At 36.1% G+C, this 24,850-nt stretch overlaps 1 protein-coding gene across 1 annotated transcript in view; it reads left to right on the forward strand.

Annotated features, from left to right (window-relative positions):
* Positions 1–24,850, forward strand: part of TTC8 (tetratricopeptide repeat domain 8) — a 41,689-nt gene that overhangs the window by 5,789 nt on the left and 11,050 nt on the right. The window contains exons 2-9 of the mRNA XM_006925517.3: positions 8,905–9,025; positions 10,111–10,174; positions 10,282–10,441; positions 10,652–10,741; positions 12,299–12,343; positions 16,605–16,690; positions 20,538–20,625; positions 22,827–22,937. Coding sequence (XP_006925579.1) covers positions 8,905–9,025; positions 10,111–10,174; positions 10,282–10,441; positions 10,652–10,741; positions 12,299–12,343; positions 16,605–16,690; positions 20,538–20,625; positions 22,827–22,937 — 765 coding nt within the window. The remainder of the gene's footprint in view (positions 1–8,904; positions 9,026–10,110; positions 10,175–10,281; positions 10,442–10,651; positions 10,742–12,298; positions 12,344–16,604; positions 16,691–20,537; positions 20,626–22,826; positions 22,938–24,850) is intronic.

A 24,850-nucleotide genomic window follows, 5' to 3' on the forward strand; every position in this document is an offset into this window, starting at 1 on the left:
TGACTACGTGGTCACTGGGTCTACCGAACCTCTTGAAATCCATCCAATTCTCTGTTCTCTTACATGTACATATATATTTTTTTTCCTTCTTGATATTCCTAATTCTGAATAATGACTCAGTAGTTTAAGAGCAAAGCTGGGTAGATTCATTAGCCAGAGTGAGTATTGGTGGCAATTAAGAAGTCACATTCAGAATTATCTGGAGGTTTACTTCCCCGAGGTAATAGCAGCGACCTAAGAGAAAGCCTTACCGTAGGGGGAAGGAAGCAAGCAAGCAAACTGATGTGAATGGAAGTTGATGCTAGTGAGTATTTGCTGGTTCTAGGCGGTGCCTCTCTACTTTCCACGTCCTCTCCCTTTGAAGGAGATTCAAAGGGAAGTTTTACATTTGATGCACCATAACTGGGAGTTACCCCTGAGTTCGGAAAAAGGAAATAATAGAGAGTTTGGTGCTTTTCTCTTCATTATGTAAATGTTTTGATAGGGAAACTCTTGTAATTTGATAGAGAAATTCCTTGTTGCAGGTGCTGCCACCTTACACCTCATCATGATAGTAGAGGTGAAAGAACTCTGAAATTATTAAATATTCTTAAAAGTGCAAGGTTTTATTTTTTAAAAAATATCCTATAAAGTAGGCACTACTACTCCAGTTTGAGAGGAGGACTAGGTAATGAAGCCTGCATGATTCGTTCAAGGTCATGTAGCTAAGGGGCTCCCCGAGGGTCATGCCCGGGTCCTCTCACTCTGGGGTGAGGCCCATTGCTTTCTGCTCAACTGCCTTGATACTCATGGAAATAATTTGCTACACCACGTGAACCTAACTTGTGGTTCCCTATATGAGTAGATTAATTTAGATCACAAAACTATAATTGAGAGAGATCCAGCAATGTAGGTCTTAGTGATTTTAAAAATTTTGACTTATCTCTGCTGCTTCTGCTGGACCTCCAGACCAGCCACATCTGGCCTTGATCTCCACACACCCTACAGCAGTCTGCTTTCCAGCCTTGTGGTGATCTCACATCCTACATGCTGTTGACCCAGAGTGTCTAGGTTCAGAAACTGTCTGAGTTTTCACATCTGTTAAATGGGGATGATAATATATCTACCTCACACGGTTGTTGTGAGGATTAAATTTATTAATACATCGTAAGTGATGAAAAAATGTTAGCTGCTCTCATCTCTATATAGCTGGACAGATTCCACATGTAAGATTCTGTCATTTATATTTTTCTGAAAGGATTGTTGGTGATCTGGAAAGCACCTGTGAGGAAAGTATTTAGTGAAACTGATGATAAAATGGTATTGAATATAGTTCATAGATCAGTGGCACTCAGTAATTTCCAGAATAATCTCTTTCCTTTTTCTCTGACTCCCTTATCTCTCGTGTGTTCTGCTTTTCTCCCTTCCATCTAAGTCATCTGTAACTGGTCCATAACTTGGGTATAGTTTTTAACAGATTGTATTGTAATTCATTGAATTATGTGCTTTCTCCCATAGCATATTTTCGGCGCCTAGCAGAGGGCCAGGGATGCCAGGAGAATGCCGTGGGATTAATGTGTTCTCTGCCTCACTCTCGTCTTGTCTCCATCTAACATCCACACAAGCTCGCCTGCCTCTACATCTTCCCATCCTCCAGGCCTCTCCTTTTCTTCTCTGATTTTCTTATTTTACATAATTTTCCTACATGCTCTTTTCCTGTATGGTAAATTGTAAGTGTACTCTCAAGGGCCAGTAGGACGAGATAGAGCATGAAGGCCTTCGTCAAGTGAACAGACACTCTGAGGTTGAGCTGCCAGTTTGAGTTCGGGCCACTGGAAGAATCTTCCTGCCCTGGGCAGAATAACAAGCGTCCAGCTTTTACTTATACAATCGGTGGCTTCTGTCTCCTCTAGTTGTTCTCTTTTCTTTTCTTTTTTTTTTTTTCCCCAAGCATTGTCTACAATCACCTCTGGTAAATTCTTTTTCCCTTTCTATACGGAACTTATCTTGTATCTGTCCTACACTTTACCCTTCTTTATTATTTCCAGCTGATTTTTTATCTCCAAGATGCACTGGCAAGAAGGAAGACCTCTGGCTTCTTTGTGTAACCTTAAGCGAATTACATGACATCGCTGAATTTGTTTCATTATCTGTAAAGTGGATAATAACACTTACCTGCCTTCCTCAGATGGTGGTTTTGAGACTCAAGTGAGATAATGGTTCATATAGACATGTATACAAGTAAACAGAAGAAAAAAGGGATTACTTCTGTTCTCATCTCATTGCCTGTATCCACGTATTTCTCTAAGTATGGACTGTGGGAAATCTGTACTGTATCTAGATCTTTCTTATGCACACTGGAATTGAAAACCTTCCATTGCCGTGTATTCTTATAGTTGCTGTTTTGTGTTTGGTTCAGCTTATTGACAATTATTCTCTAAATCCCACCCTCTAAGGCCTTCACTTTCTAGCCCAGCTTAGCTTTTTATCCTCATGTTTCTGCCATGTGCCATGCTAAAGAAATTGCTTATCTTTGCATGGTGACCAGATGGTTTACACATTGCTTGCACACAATAATATATTCTTAAAAAAAATATTTAGAGTATTCTTTTTGGATTTTGGAGCTGTAGAAAGCAAGGAAAGCTTTCCTTTTTCTGTTTCTTAGTAGCTTCTCCAATGTAACATGCTGCTGATTAAGTGTTCAGTAGAGGCTGCTGACTCTAGACATTAAGTATAGATGTTGTATAATAAGTTTGTTATAGGTCTGACTTTTTATCAATGCATTTCTGTTTAATGTGGACAGAATTATCTGAGTTTATCAGCACCTAGCACTAATATATATTACATTGTCTTTATAAATTTCTCAGAGGACATTGTAGTCAGAATTAATTTTTTATCTTCAGCCACTAATCCCATTATATTGATATGAAATAGGGGGTTTATAGGATGTGGATTTTCCTTCTCCTCCCCAAGTGATTAAAGTCTGAAAGTTTTAACCACCATGAACTTATTTTGAATATATAGAAATGTTTTCTTGCACAATTGTCAAATTATTTTTAATTTGGGGGGTATTGTCTCTTCATTAAACATGCAGTTAAGACATCTTCTTTGTGTCTAAATGAGGTTAGAGTAATTAGAATTTTCTGATCATAGAAAATGTAGTACTTTTCAGAGTATATTAGCTTTACATCACTCCTGAGAGCACTTGTAAAGATAGATTAAAGTTAATATTTGGATTTTTATTGAGTGAGTTTGAGTCCACCTACAAATACTTGTTTGGTCATTAAGACTTCTTATTTTAGAAACCGTATTTCTTAAAAATGTTTACTACCTTCTTAATGCTTTCCAGGAACCAGATCCCGAATTGCAAGTATCTCAGGTAAAGGTTTAGCTGCAACCTATAGTTTAGAGAATAATTACTATTGCTTAGTTGTTGCCATAGATTAGAAAATTTGCTGCATATCTACCTGTAGTGGTATAAAATTAGCTTTATCCACTAGGCATTCTGTACCTTCTTATGTAAACTATTACATTTCCAATACTTTTTTGTCTGTGGATGGGTAGCCTTGTAGAACTAATTCAGTGTACTCATTAAGACTTGGAGCTTAAATGGAAATGACCAATATTGACCAGAAGAATGAGCAAAGTAAAGGAAGCGAGGGGAACCAGGGACTTAGAAAGGGAGCCAGGAAGTCAGCAGAGTCACAAGTGCTTGAAAACACTGTGATGGATGGGACGTTATGTCTCGAGTAAAGAGTCGGCCGATTCTGCTCCAGAAGATCTTGGTTTTAGAGAGAGGTGCCTGTCACAGTGAGGAAGAAAGGAAGGGACACTGGCCAGACAGTCACACCCACGAAAGCAGCTGGTTAGAGTTGGGAGGTGCAGAGAGGTCTGTTAACTGGATAGGACACAGCAAAGGAGGGAAAGCGGTCTGATTAGGAGAACGCCTGGCCAGCGAAGCTTTTAGCCCAAGAGGATTTTTAGTAAGTCTGGAAATAAGGAGAGAGCTGTAAATCAGAGAGCTTAAATATTGCCAGGTGTTTGCCCTGCCAAGTGAGAGAGAATGTTAACAGTTATTTTTTTTTTAGGTAAATAAACGATTTGAACCTCATATGGGGTTCGTGAGTATTCATCAAACCTTTCAGAAGAAAGCAATATACGAAGTACTCTTATGGAGGCCTGTGTGGTATTAAACAAACATTGTAAATAGATTAAAATGTAGTACTCTCCTTTAAAACGGGTCCCCGACACCCAGGCTGTGACCTGTTAGGAACTGGGCCGCACAGCAGGAGGTGAGCAGCGGGCCAGTGAGTTAAGCTACATCTGTAATTGCAGCTGCTCCCCAGCGCTGGCATCACCCCCTCAGCTCCACCTCAGATCATCAGGCATTAGATTCTCATGGGAGCACAGGTCTCTGGTGCCAAAAAGTTTGGGGACCAGTGCTTTAAAAATATACCATTTGTCTTTGAAATGTTCATAATCGTAATTTCCAAATTGAGAGAAGGCGCAAAACTATTTTTTGCATGTCATTTAAGAAGGACATAAATTACAAATAGAGTAAGTAATGTGCTTTTTGCTTTTAATGATTTTGGAAGATTTTGATTAAAATGAAGTTAAAACAATAATTTGCATTGTTGGAATGGTTTTAAAACTCGAAAGGGCATTTGAAAGTTTCAGACTAGCACAGGGACTCCATGAAGGACCCGTACTTAGTCTTCCTTTCCTGTTATGTTACTGTTGACTTAATTATCTGCTGAATAGTGAGCTGAAGGAATAAAAAGAGAACAAGGCTGACCAGACTGTTTTGAGCTCACTTTATATACTTTCTGCCTCTTTTAATTTGTACATTTTTTACAACTTCAAAATAAGGCTTTACAATAATAATTAAATATTTTGTGCCTGTTTTTATTTTGATAGAGTAGGCAGTGTCAGATGTTCCTGATTCTCCTGATGTCAAATTCAGGTTAGACAGACTGTTCTTTTGATGGTTTTATTCTAATAATAATCTAGCAAACTTTTTTCTTACATGCCCTTGAACTATCGGCCTTGCATTCTCTATTACAAGGAACAGAACAAATTAAACATGTTTTTGCTCAGTCAGTAAACTTTTTACTTTTTCAATGTTTATTTTCGTAACTAAAATTGGATTAACCTCACAGAAGGTACAGCAAGTCAATATTTTCCTGATGTTAGCTGGCAGATATTTTTCTCGAGTGATGTCCTATAGACAAACTCAGTAGGTGAATGAGATAGGATTATGTTTCATAGATAAAAGGAAATAATTGATGTGATGATTACTCATTTAGATTAAGAGAATCTATGCTTTTTTTCTTTTAAAAAATGTTTCTAAGCATCTATTATTTTAATGGCTCTCACAGTACTTCCAATGCATAGGTGTTTAAAAATTAATTTATTTATTTTAATTAGTTTCAAGTATACAGTACATTGGTTAGACATCTGTATAGCTCATAAAACAATCCCCCCAGTTGATCCCTCCCTCCGCTGGCCCTCCACCTAGCCATCATATTAATGCCAACTGCATTCTCTATGCCTTGCTCCGCATCCCTGTGACCAGCTATCAACTACTAATTTGTACTTCTTTAACCCAATACATAGGTTTCCAAATTATTTACATAAATTGCATGACCCTGTCAATTATCAACAGGTTAAACATATCTGATAAAACTGATTTATGTTTTTATTAAGATTCAGGGGGCAGTTTGGGATCACAGATTGTGCTTTATTATGTGTTTTAATCACTGATTAGTTTTGAACTTTGTTTTTTCATTTAAACAGGCAGAGGATTTTAGGGCTGTAAAACATACTTGGCTTTTTTCCAAAATAAAAATTTTAATTTTTTAAAGCCAAAGCCCCATCTGCGGTTTTTTTAAAATCTCAAGAATTGTTCACATTGCCAAGAGCAGTTCTTTGAATACAATCTGATGTTTAATCAAGCAGTGATATATGATTTTCAAGGTCATTTTTTGTTGGGACAGAAGGAAAGTCAGGAAGATTAATATTCTCAAATACTGATGAAATTTAAAATTAAATAATAGTTTAGGTAGATGTTATTACAAAACTTTATCAAAAAATCACAGTATTTCTACTTAAGAACTAGATTTTAGAAACAAATATAAATCTATTTACCTTTTTGAAAAAATGAATTCTTAAGGAATAAAAAAAGATGTTCTTATTTGGCTACTAAAGACCTTGTTCATTTGGTGAGGGAAGGAATTGTGGATTTGCTTTCCTATGTTTGGCTTAGTCGAATTAAAAAAAAAAAAGTTGCACCTCCTTAACATGTGGGGGGTTGATGGGAAGATCGATGTCACGAAGCGTGACGGCATATAGAGAGATAACAGAATGGACATGGAAATAGTTAAAACACGTGCGACTATATAAATGATACTATAATAATAAAAGCTTGGCTTCTGGAAACTCAGTTAACTAGGACTCCAGATCATAGTTTTGAAGCTCCATTATCTCATCGCCACAATAACAATCCACATACCTCACTGTGGCGTGCAGGGTCCATCATCTGCCCCTGCCTTTTTCTCCAGCTTCTTCTCTGACTGCTGCCTCAGCGGAACTTGATTTTTCATCCATACTCAACTCTCTGGGAGTTGCCAACGTGCCATGAGCCCTGGGGCTAGGCTGGCTGCCTTTGTCCTGTTGTTCCCTTTGCTTGGCACAAGCTTTCTGGTCTTGACCACGGGGCCAAACTCTTCTCTATCCTGCCCTCCACCTCCATGTGTGTAGTTATGTTATGTTTGCAGATTAAATTGTCATGTCGTGAAAGTTTGTGTGTTTTTAATTTTTTTCCCTTTCTTTTTATTCTATTTTTAATTAATTAATTGTTTTAACATTTTGCGTGAGAGAGAGCTGGGTGCCTTTCTCTGTCCTCTCATACCATACTCCCGACTTTTGTTGTTATACTTTCCTCGTAACACTGAAATTCTGATGGGCTACCACTGGGACTGTGGCTTAATTCACCTCTGTTTCCAGGACCTGGCAAACAATAGGCGGCCTCCAGTCTTATCAGAACGAACCAGTGAAGCCCACGTCCTGCTTCTCAGTTCCAACAGAAAACACTACAGTCCTTCCTGTCCACCAGAGAGTGCTGGGCAAAGAATTACAGACCTCGCATGCTTGCAGGGCATTATGAATGGTGGGAACTTAAGATGAATCAGGACTACTTATTTCCATCTTTGAAGTTTGTCTAAGCCAGTGTTGACTGCCCTGACCCCTGAGAATAGCCGTATAGATCTGATAACTTTCCTGATCTTTTATGAATGAAAACCTTAGGTTGTTTCTACACTGCGGTGTCTCCCACAGTTACATGCACTGCCAACTGGAATTGATTTTTTTTTTTCTTAACAGTTTTTGAGTTCATGTTCTGCTCATGCAATACTATTAAATTTACACATACCATTTGAAACATTTTATTCCAACTTACTAGGTAAGTTAAGTTTACTAGTAAGTTTACTAGTCAACTTCAACCAGAAAAATTTAAGCCAAAAAAACCCAATCATCTAACAAATGTAATTTCACTTTGGGACTCTAAATGAATTGTGAAGGCGGCCTTCTTTAGTTCCTTTAAAATGAAAGCATGAAGATTTTTCTTAAAATCTTTTTAATATATGCATTCCAGTTACTTTAGCCCACAAAATGATCTCTACTGTAATCTAATTCCTATAAAAACCATTTTCCGCATCACACACTTGGCACCTATCATGCTCTGCTTTGCCTTACCATTTATTCCAATAGGTCACGTATTCAGGGAAATTAGGGTCCATGTCTGAATCTTATGTTTCCTTTTCAGAACCCTGCCCAATGCTATGTGATTAGGAGGTGCGCAGTAGGAATGCATCTCAGGTTCTTCACGTGAGGACCTCTTGGACCTCTGGTAGCTCTCGTCTGTTTCACTCTCAGTCCCTCTGCTTTCACTCAGTGGGGTTCATAGCCAGATCCCTGGTATGGTGGGTGAGCTCCGACCCCGCCCCAGGTTTCCCCTGATGCTACTTCCTCTGTCCTGTGTAGAGTCGGTTCTATGCTGCTACTTCAGGAATTGGCTTCTGCCCATATTGTCCCAGGACACTGAATTTTACTGTTCTGTGGTGAAGCAGGAAGGTAAACGTTTCTGATAAAGTAGTTTTCAGTGTTTAACCAGATATTTAATTGTGGACACCTTTCATTTCAATTTCTCATGGTAAAGCAAAGCTGATATTTTCCAGGTTCCTTAATTACCTTTCTAATTTTTTCCCTCGCTTTCTAGCAAAATTTCTACCAGCCAGATCACAAAGCAGCCAAGATTGTATTGATTATTGGGAACTGGGAGAAACTGATCTAAGTTTAATTCAGCATTTTTTAGAATACCTATTATGTACAAAAACCAAATTGAACGAGGTGAAACATGCTTGTTTCCTGGGGAACGGGCGACTGACCGACGGCCACATAATTACAGTGTTTGGTAAATACATGATGATAGAAGCATAAAGAGAACGCTCTATGAGAAAGACAAGAGTCCAAGGATCAGGAAATTCATCACGAAGCACTTGGCCCTGAAGGAGGAAGACAAAGAGGAGGGAAGCTATAGCTTTATTCATTTGGTTTCAAATTACTGTTCTAGTTAAATTTTCTCTAAAGATCTTCTTTTACTTATAAAAAGGCATGTGAGAAGACTACCAGGTAGTTACCGCACTTTTATTTATCGGGTAATTGATGTATTGGCTGTTTCTTGATTAATAATAACCTTGCGTTCTTGTATTAGTTTCTTGATACAGCCCTTTAAATTAGTATAATGCCTTAAGTTGTAAACATGCTTAATAAAAAATTAGAAAATAATAAAGGATGGCCGGTTTCTATGGGCCGTGCCGTACTTCTAGTGCTGTTTAATATATGCTTCATTTTATCCATGCTTTTTAGGCAGCTTGGATTTTAAAAGCACGAGCACTGACTGAAATGGTGTATGTAGATGAAATTGATATAGATCAGGAAGGAATTGCAGAAATGATGCTGGATGAAAATGCCATTGCCCAAGTCCCACGTAAGTGTTGGTTTCGTGTTAAGTAAATGAAATGCCCTTAGGAGGAGGAGTGCTTGTGTTTATGAAAAACAAACACAAGACATGTACATGAGAAAACTGCCTCAAGTAAATGGTCTCTATTCTGCCTTACAGTACAAAGGCTTCCTGCCACGATTCAATTATATTATCTTAAACTTAAAGGTGTGCGATTGATGGAAGAGAATCTTTCAATAAAAGTTATGTTATGCATTTAAAAATATTTTATAAAAATGCATTCCATCTGAACTGCTTATCTATCAGAAGATTATTTATCTGAGAGCCTAAACACAGGAAGCATCCAAACAGAAGTATTCTAAAAGGCTTTTTAAAAACTGATCATCCAAAACACCACTTTATTGTAATAATTTAAGGCAGTTTGCTCTAATGCATGATGTAATGTAATGGGGTGATTTGCTGGGCTGTGAATGCCTATTGGGATTGCCGCAGAGGCCCAGTCCCCAGTTCGCAGGAGAGCTGATGCAAATGGTATTGGATGATTATCGTGACTTGTGGTGGTCTTACTGGTAATTTATTCATTATGACAATTATCAGTCATTTATATGTTTTGGAAAGTTATAGCTGTTTTAAAGCTTCAAATGGAAATTGAGAAAAAAATACATATGTTCATCTTAAAATGTTTTTTCCCCATCATTTTGCTCTTTTGGAGTTAAAATATCTAAATTCTAGATATTGTAGGAAAATGATCTTTTATTGGGAGAAGTTTTATGGAAAATAAACCAAGTTATAAAACCATCATTTGATGCTTTGGAGCTTTGGAGCCTGCTGGTCTTGAGTGAGTTGGAATCCCAGGCTGACCTGTTTATTTAACTTGTTAAGCCTTTGCTAAATGTGTTGTTACTACCTACCTCACAGACAGTGTGAAGATTAAATACGATAACATAAGTAACACGATAGATAATAAATATTTGTCTCTAACACATTTCTCTATATTTCCTGTTATTAATGTCTTTTCATCAGACAAGCACATTTCTGAAAATTGTGTTAGCTGACAGTTGTTATAGTTTAATAAATAATATATAAATTGAATTTACTGTCTCATGTCATAGGCCCTGGAACATCTTTGAAACTCCCTGGAGCTAATCAGATGGGAGGGCCTAGTCAAGCTGTCAGGTATATACTTCTGGTTCATACTCCCTGCCACTAAATACTGATCAGACTGTTTGAGAATCGTCCTTTATTGATCTTCTTTGTATTTTAACAATTTATAATTGTCACAGACCGATCACTCAAGCTGGAAGACCCATTACAGGTTTCCTGCGACCCAGCACGCAAAGTGGAAGGCCGGGCACTATGGAACAGGCCATTAGAACACCCAGAACCGCCTACACAGCTCGCCCGATTACCAGCTCATCTGGGAGATTTGTCAGGCTGGGAACGGTAAATTCTGTCAGCTTTGCCATAGCCTTGGATTACCAAAGTAACTTTATGTTACATCATTTTTCACTGTTGTTATAATGGAGAATTATATGGAAAATTTTAAAAGGTCATTCTTTTTACTTTTGCCTTTATAATTTTTATGCACATTAAATTCAATTTATGTTTCTAGAGAAAGTTTTATATTTCTTCTTCTATCATTTTTCTTCATAGGCTTCCATGCTTACGAGTCCTGATGGACCTTTTATAAATTTATCTAGACTGAATTTAACAAAATATGCCCAGAAACCCAAATTGGCAAAGGTATGTGTTTAAAATTACTTTATGTTACAAAGTAATGTTAGAAGTATTATCATAATAATGTTGTAAGGAGTGGATAAAAATTTGTGAAGGAGAGGCCATATTTTGATTGAAATGGAAACATTTAATTATTCTAATATGTAAAATTCCTCTTAGTCTTGAGTTAAGGAAAGTCAATCAGAAATAAAGTATATACAGAATACCATTATTATAGGAAACTCTTTTCTCCTTACAAAGAACAGTAAATTATAACAAAGAAAGCAGATATGCAGCATTGTCTTCGGGAAATGAAGCTTAGGTCATCTATATGTGTGTGTATTTCTTTTTTTTTTCAGCTTGGACTGTTCTCAGAAAAATAATTTTCTATTCTGTAGTGTTTTAGGACTGTCAAAAAGAAGATAAAAAATATGTACTCCTTCTAATTAGTAATTAATCAGGCTTGTCAGTAAGGATTACTCAAGCCAGACAGTGGCAAGCTAACTATATTAGTAATTCGAACTATTCAAAGATTAAATGCTCCTTTAAATTAAAGAGAAAGTAAGTGAATATGACAGGGAGGGAGGGAGGGAGGAAAGGAGAGAGAGAGAGAGGAGGAGAGAGAAGAGGAGGAAGGAAGGGTGTTTATGACCTTTCCAGTATTAAAAAACTTGATGGTGAGCGTGGAATAATGCAGAGCCAGGAGCACTTGTCTTCTGGAAACTGGTTTAAGCCTAGCTCGGTTTTTTAGAAGTAATCTTTGTGAATTCCGTACTTGAGTGCTGCACTCCTTCTTAATCTTGGTTCTAATGGCATTTAACATATTTACTAAATATCACACACTCTAGGGAAAATGCAAATGGACACTGGCCATACAGACTTGACATTTAAATCAGAAGTAGATGTCTTACTTGACAGCAGTCCAGTCAACTTCATTTAGCAAAATCATAAAGCTTTACTTATTTCTCTTTCCTTTATGAGAGTGGAGTATTAAAACCAACCCGTATAGGGTATCTGATTCCCTACTTTTTTAGGCCATCTACTTAAGGTGGCTGGATGGCTGGTTGATACCAGTGCTGTTTTCTGACCAAGGAGTGCAGTCAGTGGAGGCCTCTCCCTCAATTAAATCATGATGCAAAAGACGTCCCAGTTTATACTTAAACTCTACTTTGTTTTGGAAAGAACTTCCAGATTTTTCATGTTGAAAGTGTCATTATTAATATCCTAATCACTGTATAATATATATAAAGAGTGTAAAGCATTGGGTGTGTCTGTTTTATGGCAATCCTAACGTTAGTCTTTTCATTGACTCTTTCCAATAAAATAGTATGTATAATATGAAAAAATTATTCAATTACTTGAGCTTTCAAGTTTGTATTCTGTAAAAACAGGAAGCGGTTGTAAATAGCCATATTTTAAATGGGTGATTGTGACAATCGATGGGTAGACTTATTATTTATAAATCCTAGGCACTTCAGGGTAACATGGGATTTATGTCAAAATGGCCTTTGAGTTTTGATATAACAGTAAAGTGCTTTTGTTAAAATAAAATCTAATGTATTTTTGGCATTATTTTCTTCATAGGCTTTGTTTGAGTATATCTTTCATCATGAAAATGATGTTAAAACTGTAAGTTTTGAGTTCATGCTATTTTATTTTAAGTTTTCTGAATTGGGGGATTTAGATTCTGAAATGTTCTATTTCTTACCTTTCTTTATAAACAGATGGAATTATTAAAGACGAGAATTACTGATGCTTTGAAATCCACTGTCAGTTTCAATAGAAAAATTTATGTAAATATAGAAGTGGTAAGCACTGTGCCTGATCCATGAGTCACTATGAGTTTTATATTTTTATTCTTAGGAACAATGAAAGAATCTTCATACACTAGAAACAAGCAAAATTGAGCACACTTTTTGACTCTTTTGAAATAGATTCTTATACTTCCTTAAATAACACTGTTCAGAAAGTTAGTTTAAATACTTTCTGTTAGATATTTGCTCAATGAAGAAGTTAAAAAATTTAAACTAGCCAACAATAGAATATTTCACAGATTTGGTTGGATTTACAAAGCAATCCCAAGGGAAAGTGACCTACTGATTCAAATACAGCTCTATGAATGGAATGAATTGTTATACTCACATGTTACAGATGATATTTTAAATGGTATATTAATTTGGAAAACAACATGATAATATATAGCAGGTAGCTATAAAGATATTTGTTCGATTTCTGTAATTTCACTTCTCAAGAAATTTCATGAAAAAGTGAAGTGCTATATTTGCAAAGATGTTCTTTGTAGCTTTAGTTGTAATCACAAAAAAAACCCTGAAAAACAACTTAAATGTTCAGTGACAGAAGATGAGTTTAGTAAGTTATAATAAATTTCATGATGAGCTTTATGCAGTCTTTAAAAATTATAATTATAAAAACTAGGCAGAAACCTGAAAAGTGTTTATTTTATGATATTAAGCCAACTAAGTATACCATCTAGTATGTTGAATAGAATTATAACTCTAAAAAGATATATTTATGGTAGATACTAGAAGATGTTACTTAAAAATGAAAATAATAGTGTTATGAGGTTAAGATGTATTCATTCTACAAACATTTGTTGAATGCTTACATTATGCCAGCAGCTTGGATGACAACAGTAAATTAGAAAAGTTATACCTGATGGCACTAATGGAGATTAAGGCTAATTTTACTCCCCCCTCTCCCAAATTTCCAAAAATAATGTTATTTTCATTTATAAATTTTCATTTATAAATTTAGCTATAAGTGAGGGGCAGTAATAAATTAAAATTCGTGTAATCATATCCTGCTTGTTATTTTCATCTGCTTACTCCCAAAACATGTATACTATTTTATAGAACATAAAATTGAGCAATTTGTTTTGTTTTTATCTAGTGAAAACCACAAATTGTTAGTTTCTCTGTTTTCTTTTTTATTCATTAGTTTAGTTTGCTGATTGATTTATTATTTGATTGGGTTATTTTTTAAACAAATAATTATCGAGTGCCATGAATTAGTTCTGTGACACGTGCCGGGGGTACTGAGTAGGACATTTGCCTTTGTCTATTTCTTACTGTCATGGGCTTCCCACATTATAGTTCTGTTATGGATCAGATCGTTCCATTAAAATACCATTTTAGATTTTATCACAAATGTTACTTTCTGAATGGAAGAAAGATTTAGCTAATGAACAGAAAACACGCATTTTTGATACCCTTTGTATGTTTTACAACTTTAGCTGGAAAAGTGAAAAAGGAAATCTGTTTTTTAACATGCCAAAGAAATCAGACGTGCTTTTATATTAGTTACTTTGGATGGCCTCCAAATTTCTTTGTAAATGAATTATTTCACACAAATGTAGAGATTATTAGATAAATATAGAGAATACTGTAAAATGGTATTTAAATGTGAAGAAAATTCAAATTGGTCTTTTATGGAAAACTGTCCATCTTTGAGTTCTTAATACTTTTTCCATTTGTGGGGAGGCAATATTGACAAAACTAAAGTGGTGCGTGGGTTGGTGCTTCTGGAATCTTTATTTCCATGCACTCCTTAATTTCATCATCTTGAAGTTGTCTCAACTATAACAATAGTGAAAGGATGACTTTTTTTAAATATTAGTAGTTTGAACACTGTATGCTTAGGAAATTCATTGGGATGCTCAACTGGACATTTTCACAAACATTATGCAATCTGCCAAGGACTCTGCTTATGGACTTTTATAAATTTATGGCTTTTATTTATGACATTCTGAACTTTTATTAATATCTAGATTCTAGATTCATTAACTTATTCGATGAACCTTAAATATAAGTATGTAGTCATTTATTTAAAAAAAGACCAGGAAAGACTTTAAAGAAATATAGATCTTCTGTCATCACTTTAAATATTTAAAATGTTAATATGAATCATATTACAGTGACAGTTTTGTTTGATACTTAACTTAGTTTCAACATAAATAAGAAACAAAGGATAGAATTTATTAAAACTACAAATAATTCTTGACAGCCTCTTAACAGCACAGCAACATAGCAGAACAACAGAGATGTGTAGGAAGGGGTGCTTGTCCTCAGCGAACTTCGGATCCATTTGAAATTGTCACAAATGGTTTTGCTTAATGCAGCCTCAGTCTTTATATGAAGACTGATCATTAAAATGTATTTTTATATTTATTTTATATCAGTAATTCATACTACTCTCCTTAATTGGCTTAGCACAAATGTAGAGGTCTGACATAGAGGAAGACTTGTTTTGAAGACCATAGCTGAGAGCAAAATTAGCAGCCTATCATAAGCACTAAGTCTAACCTTTGAAAATTAGAAACTGTAAAAAAATTTAGAATGATGTATTATTCCAAGTAACGGAAGTTTGTTACATTAAACCTGAGAGCGACTGATCTATTTGCTGGAAAAGTCTTTATAAAGATTGTTAAAATTAATATGTTCAGATATTTACAGTATATTCTTGAAAACATATTTTAATTGAAATATATGATTGAGAAAACATTTTTCTAGTATTTCTAGAGATCATGCTAATTGAAGTTAAACTTTTTTCCTCATATTTTTGGCCTCTATTTTTATTTCTGACTTGTGGAAAAAAGAAAAATAAGCATATGAAAGTTGCGTGTGTTTTGTTTTTAAGGTTCATAGCTTTCAAGTAGAAATGTCGATTTTTCAAGTCTATTAGAACCCCAGCAGAGTGACACCGGTTCTTTATAAAGAGTTTGCATATTTAGAAATCTTCCCTGGAGCAAGAGAAGATGGGGAACACAAAGAAATGTTATTAGTTTTGCAGTAGGAGATTGAAGGAACGATTCTGGCATTCATTTCAGAAAAGAATTAATATTAAGAAATGGACAATAATAGGAGATGCATTCCGAGATAACAGAACTGAAAATCTAAGAGTTACTTTATAACTGACTTGTTGGATATCATGATTGTACTAACACTGTCTAAAGAATAAAAGTGTTTCAACCTTGAGGAAAAGAATAACTTTATAAAAAAAATCAGAATTCTCTTTTTACAATAACCTACATTTTTATTCAGCAAATCTTTACATGAGCTTCAAATTTCTATGAGCTTTACATGTGTGTAAAGATTGATTTGCTTTTCTCTTTGTCTCAATCGTTTCCACTTCTGCGTAAAATTCTAATTTCTATTTAGTCATTTCTTTACAGATCTTTAATAAACACTAGAAGGAAGAAACTAGAAGGCATTAGAGAGATGGGATAAACACATGTAAATGTGAAAGCAATTAAGATTTTTTTTTAGTCTGCAGCAGAGGAAAATCTGACCCTTAGAATTACTGGAATATAAGGTGATGTCAGAATAATGGAATGAAGGTTTTTGAAGATGGCAGTTACCCAAGTACCCCAGCTCCTTGTGCTCTTCTTCATGATCCTGTTTCCAAACCTTTCTACCTGTTTACTTGATCTTTTTCTATTTTGCTACATCTCTGTTTTAAAGTGGGGCCTGCAATTGGACCTGGCTAACATACCAAAGGCTTGATTGCCACTGACTGAGTCAAAGGCATTTTGAGCCAGTAGACAGTCAATACATGGTGGGGGGAGGGTAAAAGCTTTTGGATTTTTAAAATATCAATTTTGTGCCTTAAATATTAAAATTATAATCAGAGGTATTATACATCTGCTTCCTTTTAATCAGTGTTTACTTCTCATCTGCCTTCAGCACTCTGGTCTGGAACTGATTATTTAGGGAAAGTTGGTGGGGCCATCTGGAATCATGAGCAGCTTGAGTTTGTCTGATTTCTAATGTATGTCTTGATGGATGCTAACTCTGTGGTTTATTTCATTATTTATTGTTTCTGTTTATTGTTAGAAAAGAAAATCTTAACCTAAAATGACATGTTTTCAAAGGCTTTGGACTTGGCTGCCCTCTCCACAGAGCATTCTCAGTACAAGGACTGGTGGTGGAAAGTGCAGATTGGAAAATGTTACTACAGGTAAAATTTGGATGATTTGCGGAGGGCTTAGAATTGGCAACATGGTTAAGAATCAGATCCGTCAAAGTTTAGGGGTGTGTGTGTGGATAGACTTCCTCATGAAGAAATGAGAACCGTGTCTTTGGCCCACTTGAAAAAGCAGTTACTTAATGGTCACATGGTGGTACTAAGAACTGACACCTTTTGGATAATAGAATTTTAGAGCTGGGAAGGGAAACTTTGAGACCATCAGGTGCAATACCCCTTTTCAGATGAGGAAGCTGAGGCCCGAGGCCGTGATTTGTTTGCATCAGGAACCTGTCATAACAGGCCCAGAACTGAAATCGAGTCTGTTGATTCCCGCTCAGCTCTTCTTGGCTCTCGAGTCATTATTTCCACTGTTGCCCCACGTGGGAAAGTGCTTTAGATTTAGGAGATGGCTTGTCCATACATCACATTCCCTCACTGAAATCTCACGGCACCTCGAGGAAGTTGGTATTATTAGGCCTTGTCCGGATGAGAAAAACAGAGCCTCAGAAAGATGAAGTGACTTGCCCAAATTCACAGAGCGAGCAAGTGGCAGACCAAGAATTTGAGCTCAGCTTTTTGGTGCTTGTTCTTACTATTTGCACAATTCCATAGTGTTTCTCTAGGTTCTGAATATTCTTACATTAATCCATTTCATATTTAAACACATTTTTTTAAGCAGATTGAGAGATCAGAAAAGTTGTTATTAATTTTATGAATATTATACAGCAGTCAGTAATGCAGACCTGAAACTCATTCCCTGATATTGAAATATGTTTGGAGCATTTGAAAAGTAGGGATAAATGAATGATTATATTTTATAAAGATAAATGTCTTAATATTCAAAAACAAGGTAGACCAATTACTGCGAGCATCTTTCAATACTTATAAACCTTAGTTTTCAGTCAAACACTGTGAGGAAAAGGAAATATATAAAGGGAGTAAAAAGGATACATTTTCTTCTGCTGTTGAAATTAAGACTGCTTTCCAATTAGATATTTCACATAGAGCTCTAAGTATTTTTTCCTACTGTTAGATTGAGGAAGCATTTTCTGCTAAAAGGTAATTTTAGACCATTAGAACATTAAACTCTTATGAATACAATTTCCGAAGACAACCTTGAAATCGGGAGTTTCTGAGCAAAACCTTCCGAAATCTTTAATATTTAAAGATAAGCACAAATTGGATTCCTCTGCCATCCATATAAGATGGCATTTAAATGAGTGCACTTTGTCATATCTTTCCTCTCAGTTCCTTCATAGTGTCTCATCTTTATTATGGACACAGCATTCGTTTATTCATTCGGTCATTCAGTCAGTAAAATATTTAATGAACAGCTACTCTGGCAGACACTGGTGTAACAGATATTTATTAGATAGTCCCTTCCTTCAAATGGTTTATAGTTGAAGGAGGGCGAAAGTACAGCAAACAACTACAGGCATGGTTCCCATTATTACAGACGCAATTGCAGGAGCAGGGGGAGCCCAGAGAAAGAGCTCCTAATTTCGCCTGGGGAGGTCAAGGATGGTTACTAGACGATGTAGTCCCAATTGGCTTCTGTCTCTTTGCTCCCGATCCCTTAGTTCTACTGGTTCTTCCTCTGCAATCGCTCTCGCAGTTACTCCCTTATGACCCAGTCTCACCCTAACTCCCTCTTTCTGCCCGTCAGTGTCATTTGTTTGAATTGTGTCATTAGCTAGTTATCTGGGTTTTCTGCCTCCCATTTTTTTTTTGCCTCACCAGTCTTTCCTGTGTACTACTGTCACGGTAACTGTTGTGGAAAAACCAGCTTTTGTTGGATTCTTGGGTTAATCTCCATCCCCTCTAGAATTAGGTCTGGATTTTAGGTGCAGAATTCATGCCCTTATCTCAGATGGCACGTTTGCCTGTATCTGTCACTTCTCTCCTTCCTTATTGTGTCCTTTCTCAGGTAAAGCAGAATAGCTTGGCATTCCCCTAACACGCTGTGTACTTTTCTGCCTGTGTACTTATGCCGATAGTTTGCTTCTATCTAAAATGTGCACCCGCCCTCTCCTCACCCGATCTAGCTGTCAGAATCTTGTCTGTCACTTCTTCCCGGCAACTGTCTTGGTTCATTCCTCCTCTGTGCTCTCAAAGCACTTTTCCCCTCGCTGCATAATGCTAAATTTATCCGTGAGCATGTTTTATTTCAGTCTTTACTGGTGCCTTCAGGACGTGGTTGTTATCTGCATTTTTGCGTCTCCTCACCATCATGAAATGTGCATGCGGGTGGTGCTTGGCAGTATTCATGGAATTAAATTGGAGAGAAAAAAGTTGGCAGTTGGTGGGGATTATCTCTGGACTCTGACTCTGATATTGGCCTGTGTTCATGAACTTGACTGATGTTTTCATTATTCCTAGATTTCCTTTATACCTGGCCCGCTCCATTTCCTTTGCACCCAAACCCATGTGGTAAATTCCGTTCTGATAGCACTAGAAGAAATGATCTCTTGAGGATGCAATAATAATAAAAAAAAAAATGACCCATCCTTCCTCCCTTTCTTTCTTTTCAGCTAGCTCAGTAGCTCTGCTTGCTTTTTTTTTTTCTAATTTGTTCATCTTTCCATCTCCATTATTAAAAAAAAATCTATTTCTGTTTTTATATTTTTGTTTTATATGTGTCTTTTTGTTACAACTCTTTTAAATCATTTTTAGAGACAACTTAGTAGATAAAAATATACAGATTCTGGTGGATAATTAGGTGTGCATGGAATTTAGTGCCTGAACTTCGGCCATGTTTTTAAGACTCACGTGTTCAGTTGGGGTTATGTATGTACATGTGCTGTGTTCCAGAACTTTTAGAGTTCTTTGATAACATTTTATCAATACTCCTTATAGAAGTTGTGGGACTTTTGAAGAGGTGGGGGCTTCTGCCACATCACACACCCTCTAACTTTAGGCCGGGTTTTTTGGGGATCACTTTTAACCCCCTTAATCCCATGTCTTTCAACAGCTTTTTGAGTATAGCCACACCAATACTTGAGGCTTTGGTTAGGAAAAATGATCAAAGCTGTTTTTTTCAAGCCTTTAAATGAAAGTAACACAGTGGAACATACTGGGTATTGTCCTGACTTTATTTCACGAACTAAAAGCATTATTATAAAGTGCCTCAATAGCTCTGAGATGGCTGGAGATGAGTCATCGTGAGAGACCCCAACAGATCTATCAAGGACAGGCTGAAGCGTGCTTCGGTGATTGATTTACTGATGACAGAATGGTCCCTGGGCAGAGGAGATGGCTGCTGACGTCAGGACAGTTATAGTTAGGCAAGGAACAAATCTCAGATTCATAGACTAGGGTAATCTGTATCAGATTAAGAAAGTAAAATGTTTCTAGAATAATAAAATGATAGAGCTATGTACTCAAGTAGCAGTTACAACTTAACATCAAAATTATTTAAAGAACGGCTTTAAAAATGGGGTTTTATCTCAGCGCAGAAGGTGTTTTCCAAGAAATGTCATCCTTTAATTTTTCCAGTAAAATAGAGACTCTAAGGATTTATTCAGGTCACTTGCCATAGGTCCAGCCGATCATAAGCTTTTTGGGTGGTGAACTGGTGTGACCTGGCTCACTGGCAGCTTTTAGTCCTGCTGCGATTACTAGATCGCCAACAGACTTTACTCAGCATTTGACTATTGGATAGACAGTGAATATGGGAAATAGGCACCTTTTGCTAAACTATGTAAACACACATGTTAATATATGTGTCTTTGGTACTCTTACAGATGTAATTTTTCTCTCCATATCCTCGGGTCATGAATAAATGCCATAGTATTTGTTTTTAATTTGCATGTCTAATTTTTTTAATGGCTGTTCTTAGGTTAGGAATGTATCGTGAAGCAGAAAAACAGTTTAAATCAGCCCTGAAGCAGCAGGATATGGTAGATACATTTCTCTACTTGGCAAAAGTAAGTAAGTATTCTCAATTTTGAGTGAAATCTGTCTTCTCGGAATAAGTGTTTAAATTCCAGCCAGTGCATGGGGTGAGCTGCCAGCTTCTTCAGGAATATTTTGGCAAGTTAATGTGTTCAGATTTAACTGATTTTTCTTTTTAGCAAGGGGAAAAGTGAGACCATATGGAGAATAACTGTTTCAGGAGAAATTGATTGCCGTGAAAAATAAGAAGACCCCTTTGAAAGATTGCCCATTCGAGCAGAAGAAAATACCTCAGGCTTACCATACCCATGGGTAGCAGGCCCCAGAGAGGCCCTCTTTTTTAATAACACACTTGTCTCCCACCTAAGCAGACTGTAGAGAACAGGGCTTGTTTTTATGGAGGTCCTTTATTACTTGGCTCTGCCATAAGAACAAAAACAATATTTCCCCCTTTATTGAACACCTACTCAGCTTAAGGTATTGTAGCGAGTCTATTCCATAAGCAGTTTAACCCTCATAGCAACCATGCTAGGTAGGTTTTAATATTTCCTTTGTACGCTCAAGGAAAAGGAGACATAAAGAGGGTAAGATTTTCAGTGTCGCTCGGCTGTTCAGACCCAATGTCCAAACCCAGGACTTTCTGACTCCAGAGCCTACACACTGCCTCATATGCCACCCACGGCCACAACAGAGCTGAAGGGCCACCTCGAATTTTCAGCATTGGGTTAAAGTTACTTCTTAATCCTCACCAAAGAAACATTTGATGAAATGGTGGTTATGACATCATCTTACTGTATTTTTAAGATTTTTTAAAATTAAAAAGTGTTGTAAAGAAGGTTGAAAGAAGACGAACTGTAAAAGGAAGGGCTGCTCCTTTATAAATGTTATGAAAATCAGCACACTAAAGGGATACAAAATGAAAATTATGCTCTATAAGCTTGCTGTGCTAATCTTAGTATGCATACAGGGGTTTTCAAAAATGTATGAAACTATCTGGTCTCTAAATTTATCTCCTGGACATTATACGTTAAACTTAAATTCTTAGAGAAGATTCTAAGTATCACAGTAGACTTTTTAACTTTTCTGACAGCTTGAAATTAAAATTCAGGTCACACTATTGGCTATTGTCTTAATTGTTAATCATTTGCCACATGGTTAAAAAATGTACTTTTAATTTTAATTATTGTTAAATACATGGTGTGACCTATTTTTCTATAACTTGATTTATTGAAATCTATAATTGCCTACATGACTGTATAGTGGTGAAATTTACTTACTTTATTTAATATATGAAGGAGTGATTGTTAAGTAATCAAGATTTCAGGAAAAACATTATTTCTTAAAATTTTAGATAGTTAATTAAAAATTATATTAAATATTTTTAATTAGCATATCGAATTGTTTTATTTATTATATTTTTAAAAAATCGTTTAGAAGGTAAAAATTGAAAAGTTTTCACCCATATCTCACTCACCCTATAGTCTCACGCTTTAGCAATAAACACTATAAACAGTTTTCCCTGTGTCCATTTGGGCCTTCTTCAAAGCACAATCTAGCTGTATAGGAAGAAATAGAGGCTCCATGATCATGGAGAAATAAAAATGTCATAATCTTAGGTTTCTATACATACATGTAATAATTCTCTATTTTAGAGATAATTCTTAAGTGTGTGGGTTATTCAGGCGAATGTCCTCATTGCTAACTAAGTGGGGGCCATCAAGTGCTAGCTCTCTCAACTCCCCGACCCCTGACCTCGCAAATCTGTTTCCCCTCTTGTTTCTGAGGGTCCTTTTCCGAAACCACCCTCTCCCCAAGCTCTCCCATGCTGCCCTTTCTCAGATCTGTTCCATGGGTCGTCTCCTCTTCATGCTGCATGCTCAACATCAGCCTCATCATTGATTCCTTAACGCCAGCTTTTAGACATATTCATGTCTGTTCTATCCTAAAAAGATTTGCCCTGATCCTGTCTTGTCTAGTTACTGGTCAGCCTCTGTGACAATAGTAAGGCCACAGTAAGCATGTATTGAAGGAGTAACTGAATGAATGCTTCATATGTAACATGGGAGATCAAACTATGACATCATTATTGGATATTAATCCTACACAATGTGAAAAAATTTATTGTCATATCTAGGAGATAATTTGTTACTAAGCAGTAACTATAAAGTTGTCATAACAAATACTATATTATTTTAAGAATCAGTACTTTTACCGAAATATATCTTGGCTTTAGGTTTACATCTCATTGGATCAACCTGTGACTGCTTTAAATCTTTTCAAACAAGGCTTAGATAAGTTTCCAGGAGAAGTGACCCTACTTTGTGGAATTGCCAGGATCTATGAGGTAAGGTTCACAGTATTCAAAACGCCCACATGAAATTAAGACTGTGCTTCTTAAGGAAGCCTGGGGGTACCAGCAAGTAGAACAATTTATAAAACTATGATTGTTGGCTTATAGTTTACCAACAGAATAAGAGATTTTAGTGTAAATGTTTAGTTAAGCTGAGTTTTTATTATGAAATATTTCAAACGTATGGGATAGGGAGTTAGTGTCCCCTATAGATAGCTGATTGTCCCAGTACATTGATCGCCCTTTTCCCAAGGTCTAGAATGCCAAATATAATTTTTTTTCTGTATATGGTAGATATGTTTGGGTGCCTTCTCTTCTCTTGGTCTGTTTGTCGCACTTCATACCAATATCACACCATCTTAATTACTGTAGTCTTATAAAACTTACTGTTTGATAGGGCACTTTTTCATCGTCATCAGGAATGTCTTGGCCGTTTTGGACTTTTGCTAATTCTTATACATTTTAGTCATGTTGTCAAATTCCATGAAAAGCCCCGTTGAGATGTCTTCCATGCTGCCTAATACCTTCAGCTTTACAATAATTTCTGATACCACGTTGGGCAAATTCTACCAGCTTTTCTTCTTCACAGTTGGTTATTCTTGGCCTTTTGCTCTTCCATACTGATTTTAGGATTGACTTATCAAGAACCATTAAAAAAATAGCCCTGCAGGGGTATGGTTTGGAACTGAATTGAATATATGAATTGGGGAGTGGGGAGGCTGCCTTTCTTTCCACTCTGAATCATGATATAACTTTCCATTTATTTAGATCTTCATTTTTTTCAACAAATATTTTGTAACTATCTCTATAAAGGTGTTTTGTTGAAGGTCCCCAAAACTACCCTGAGGTTCAGTGATTTATTAGAAAGATGCAAAGCAAGGGGAAAAGGCACATGGGTCAAAGTTCAAAGGAAACCAGGCACAAATTTCCAAGAGTGCTCCCCCGGTGGCGTCACATAGGACACACGTAATTTTTTCAACAACAAGTTATGACCATGTGTGTGAAGCATTATCTGTCAGGGAAGCCCGTTAGAGACTTGGTATACAAGGTTATTATTGGGGGCTGGACATATAGGCACCCTCTGCCTATCATGTACCAAAATCCCAGACTCTAAGAAGCACAGTAGGTGTTCAGCATAAACCACATTGTTAGTACAAACAGCTTAGGTGCAGTGAGCCACTCCCATCATTTGGGGAAAATTTTATATCAGTATAGGGAACCATCCAAGTTCTCAGATGCCATCTAAGGGCCAAGCTTGCAAGCCAGCCTTTCTGGGAATAAGAGTCTCGGACCTGCTATGTTTTCTGCACAGATGTATTCCTACATACAATATTAATGGAATCCTTTTTTTGTATTTTCTATTTGATTATTTCTGGTTAGTAGAAATGCATTAATTTTTAAAAGTTGATTTGATACTAGCACCTGGCAACATACTCTTTAAATTTTAATTCTTTATCCACAGATTCCCTTAAATTTTCTAAGTAATAAAATAATAATCAGCTGCAAATACAGTTTCATTTCCTCATTTCAATTATTTTTAGCCCTTTTTAAAATATTGTTTGTTTAGGACTTCCAATACAATATTTAAAAGAAGGATCTCTGTTCTCTCTTAAATTTCTTGAAATGCTAGGTATGATATTTTAAAAGTTGTTTTATTAGAAAAAGAATGGAAAGTATTAATTGTTACTATATCTGGGTAGTACTATGTGAACGATTTTTATTTTCTTTATATTTTCAGTATTTTCCAGATTTTCTGTAATGAACATGCATTACTTTAAAAATGAAAAACTATTATTTTTGAATTGTCTAGAGATATTGTTTCCTTTTTTGAAATATAATTTTGATAAACATGTAAATAGAAGACTTCGATCAATAAAAATACTGTATCAGTATGTGTATCTTTACTC

Source organism: Pteropus alecto, unplaced genomic scaffold (genome assembly GCF_000325575.1).
Source record: "Pteropus alecto unplaced genomic scaffold, ASM32557v1 scaffold8, whole genome shotgun sequence".
Classification (NCBI taxonomy): Eukaryota; Metazoa; Chordata; class Mammalia; order Chiroptera; family Pteropodidae; genus Pteropus; species Pteropus alecto.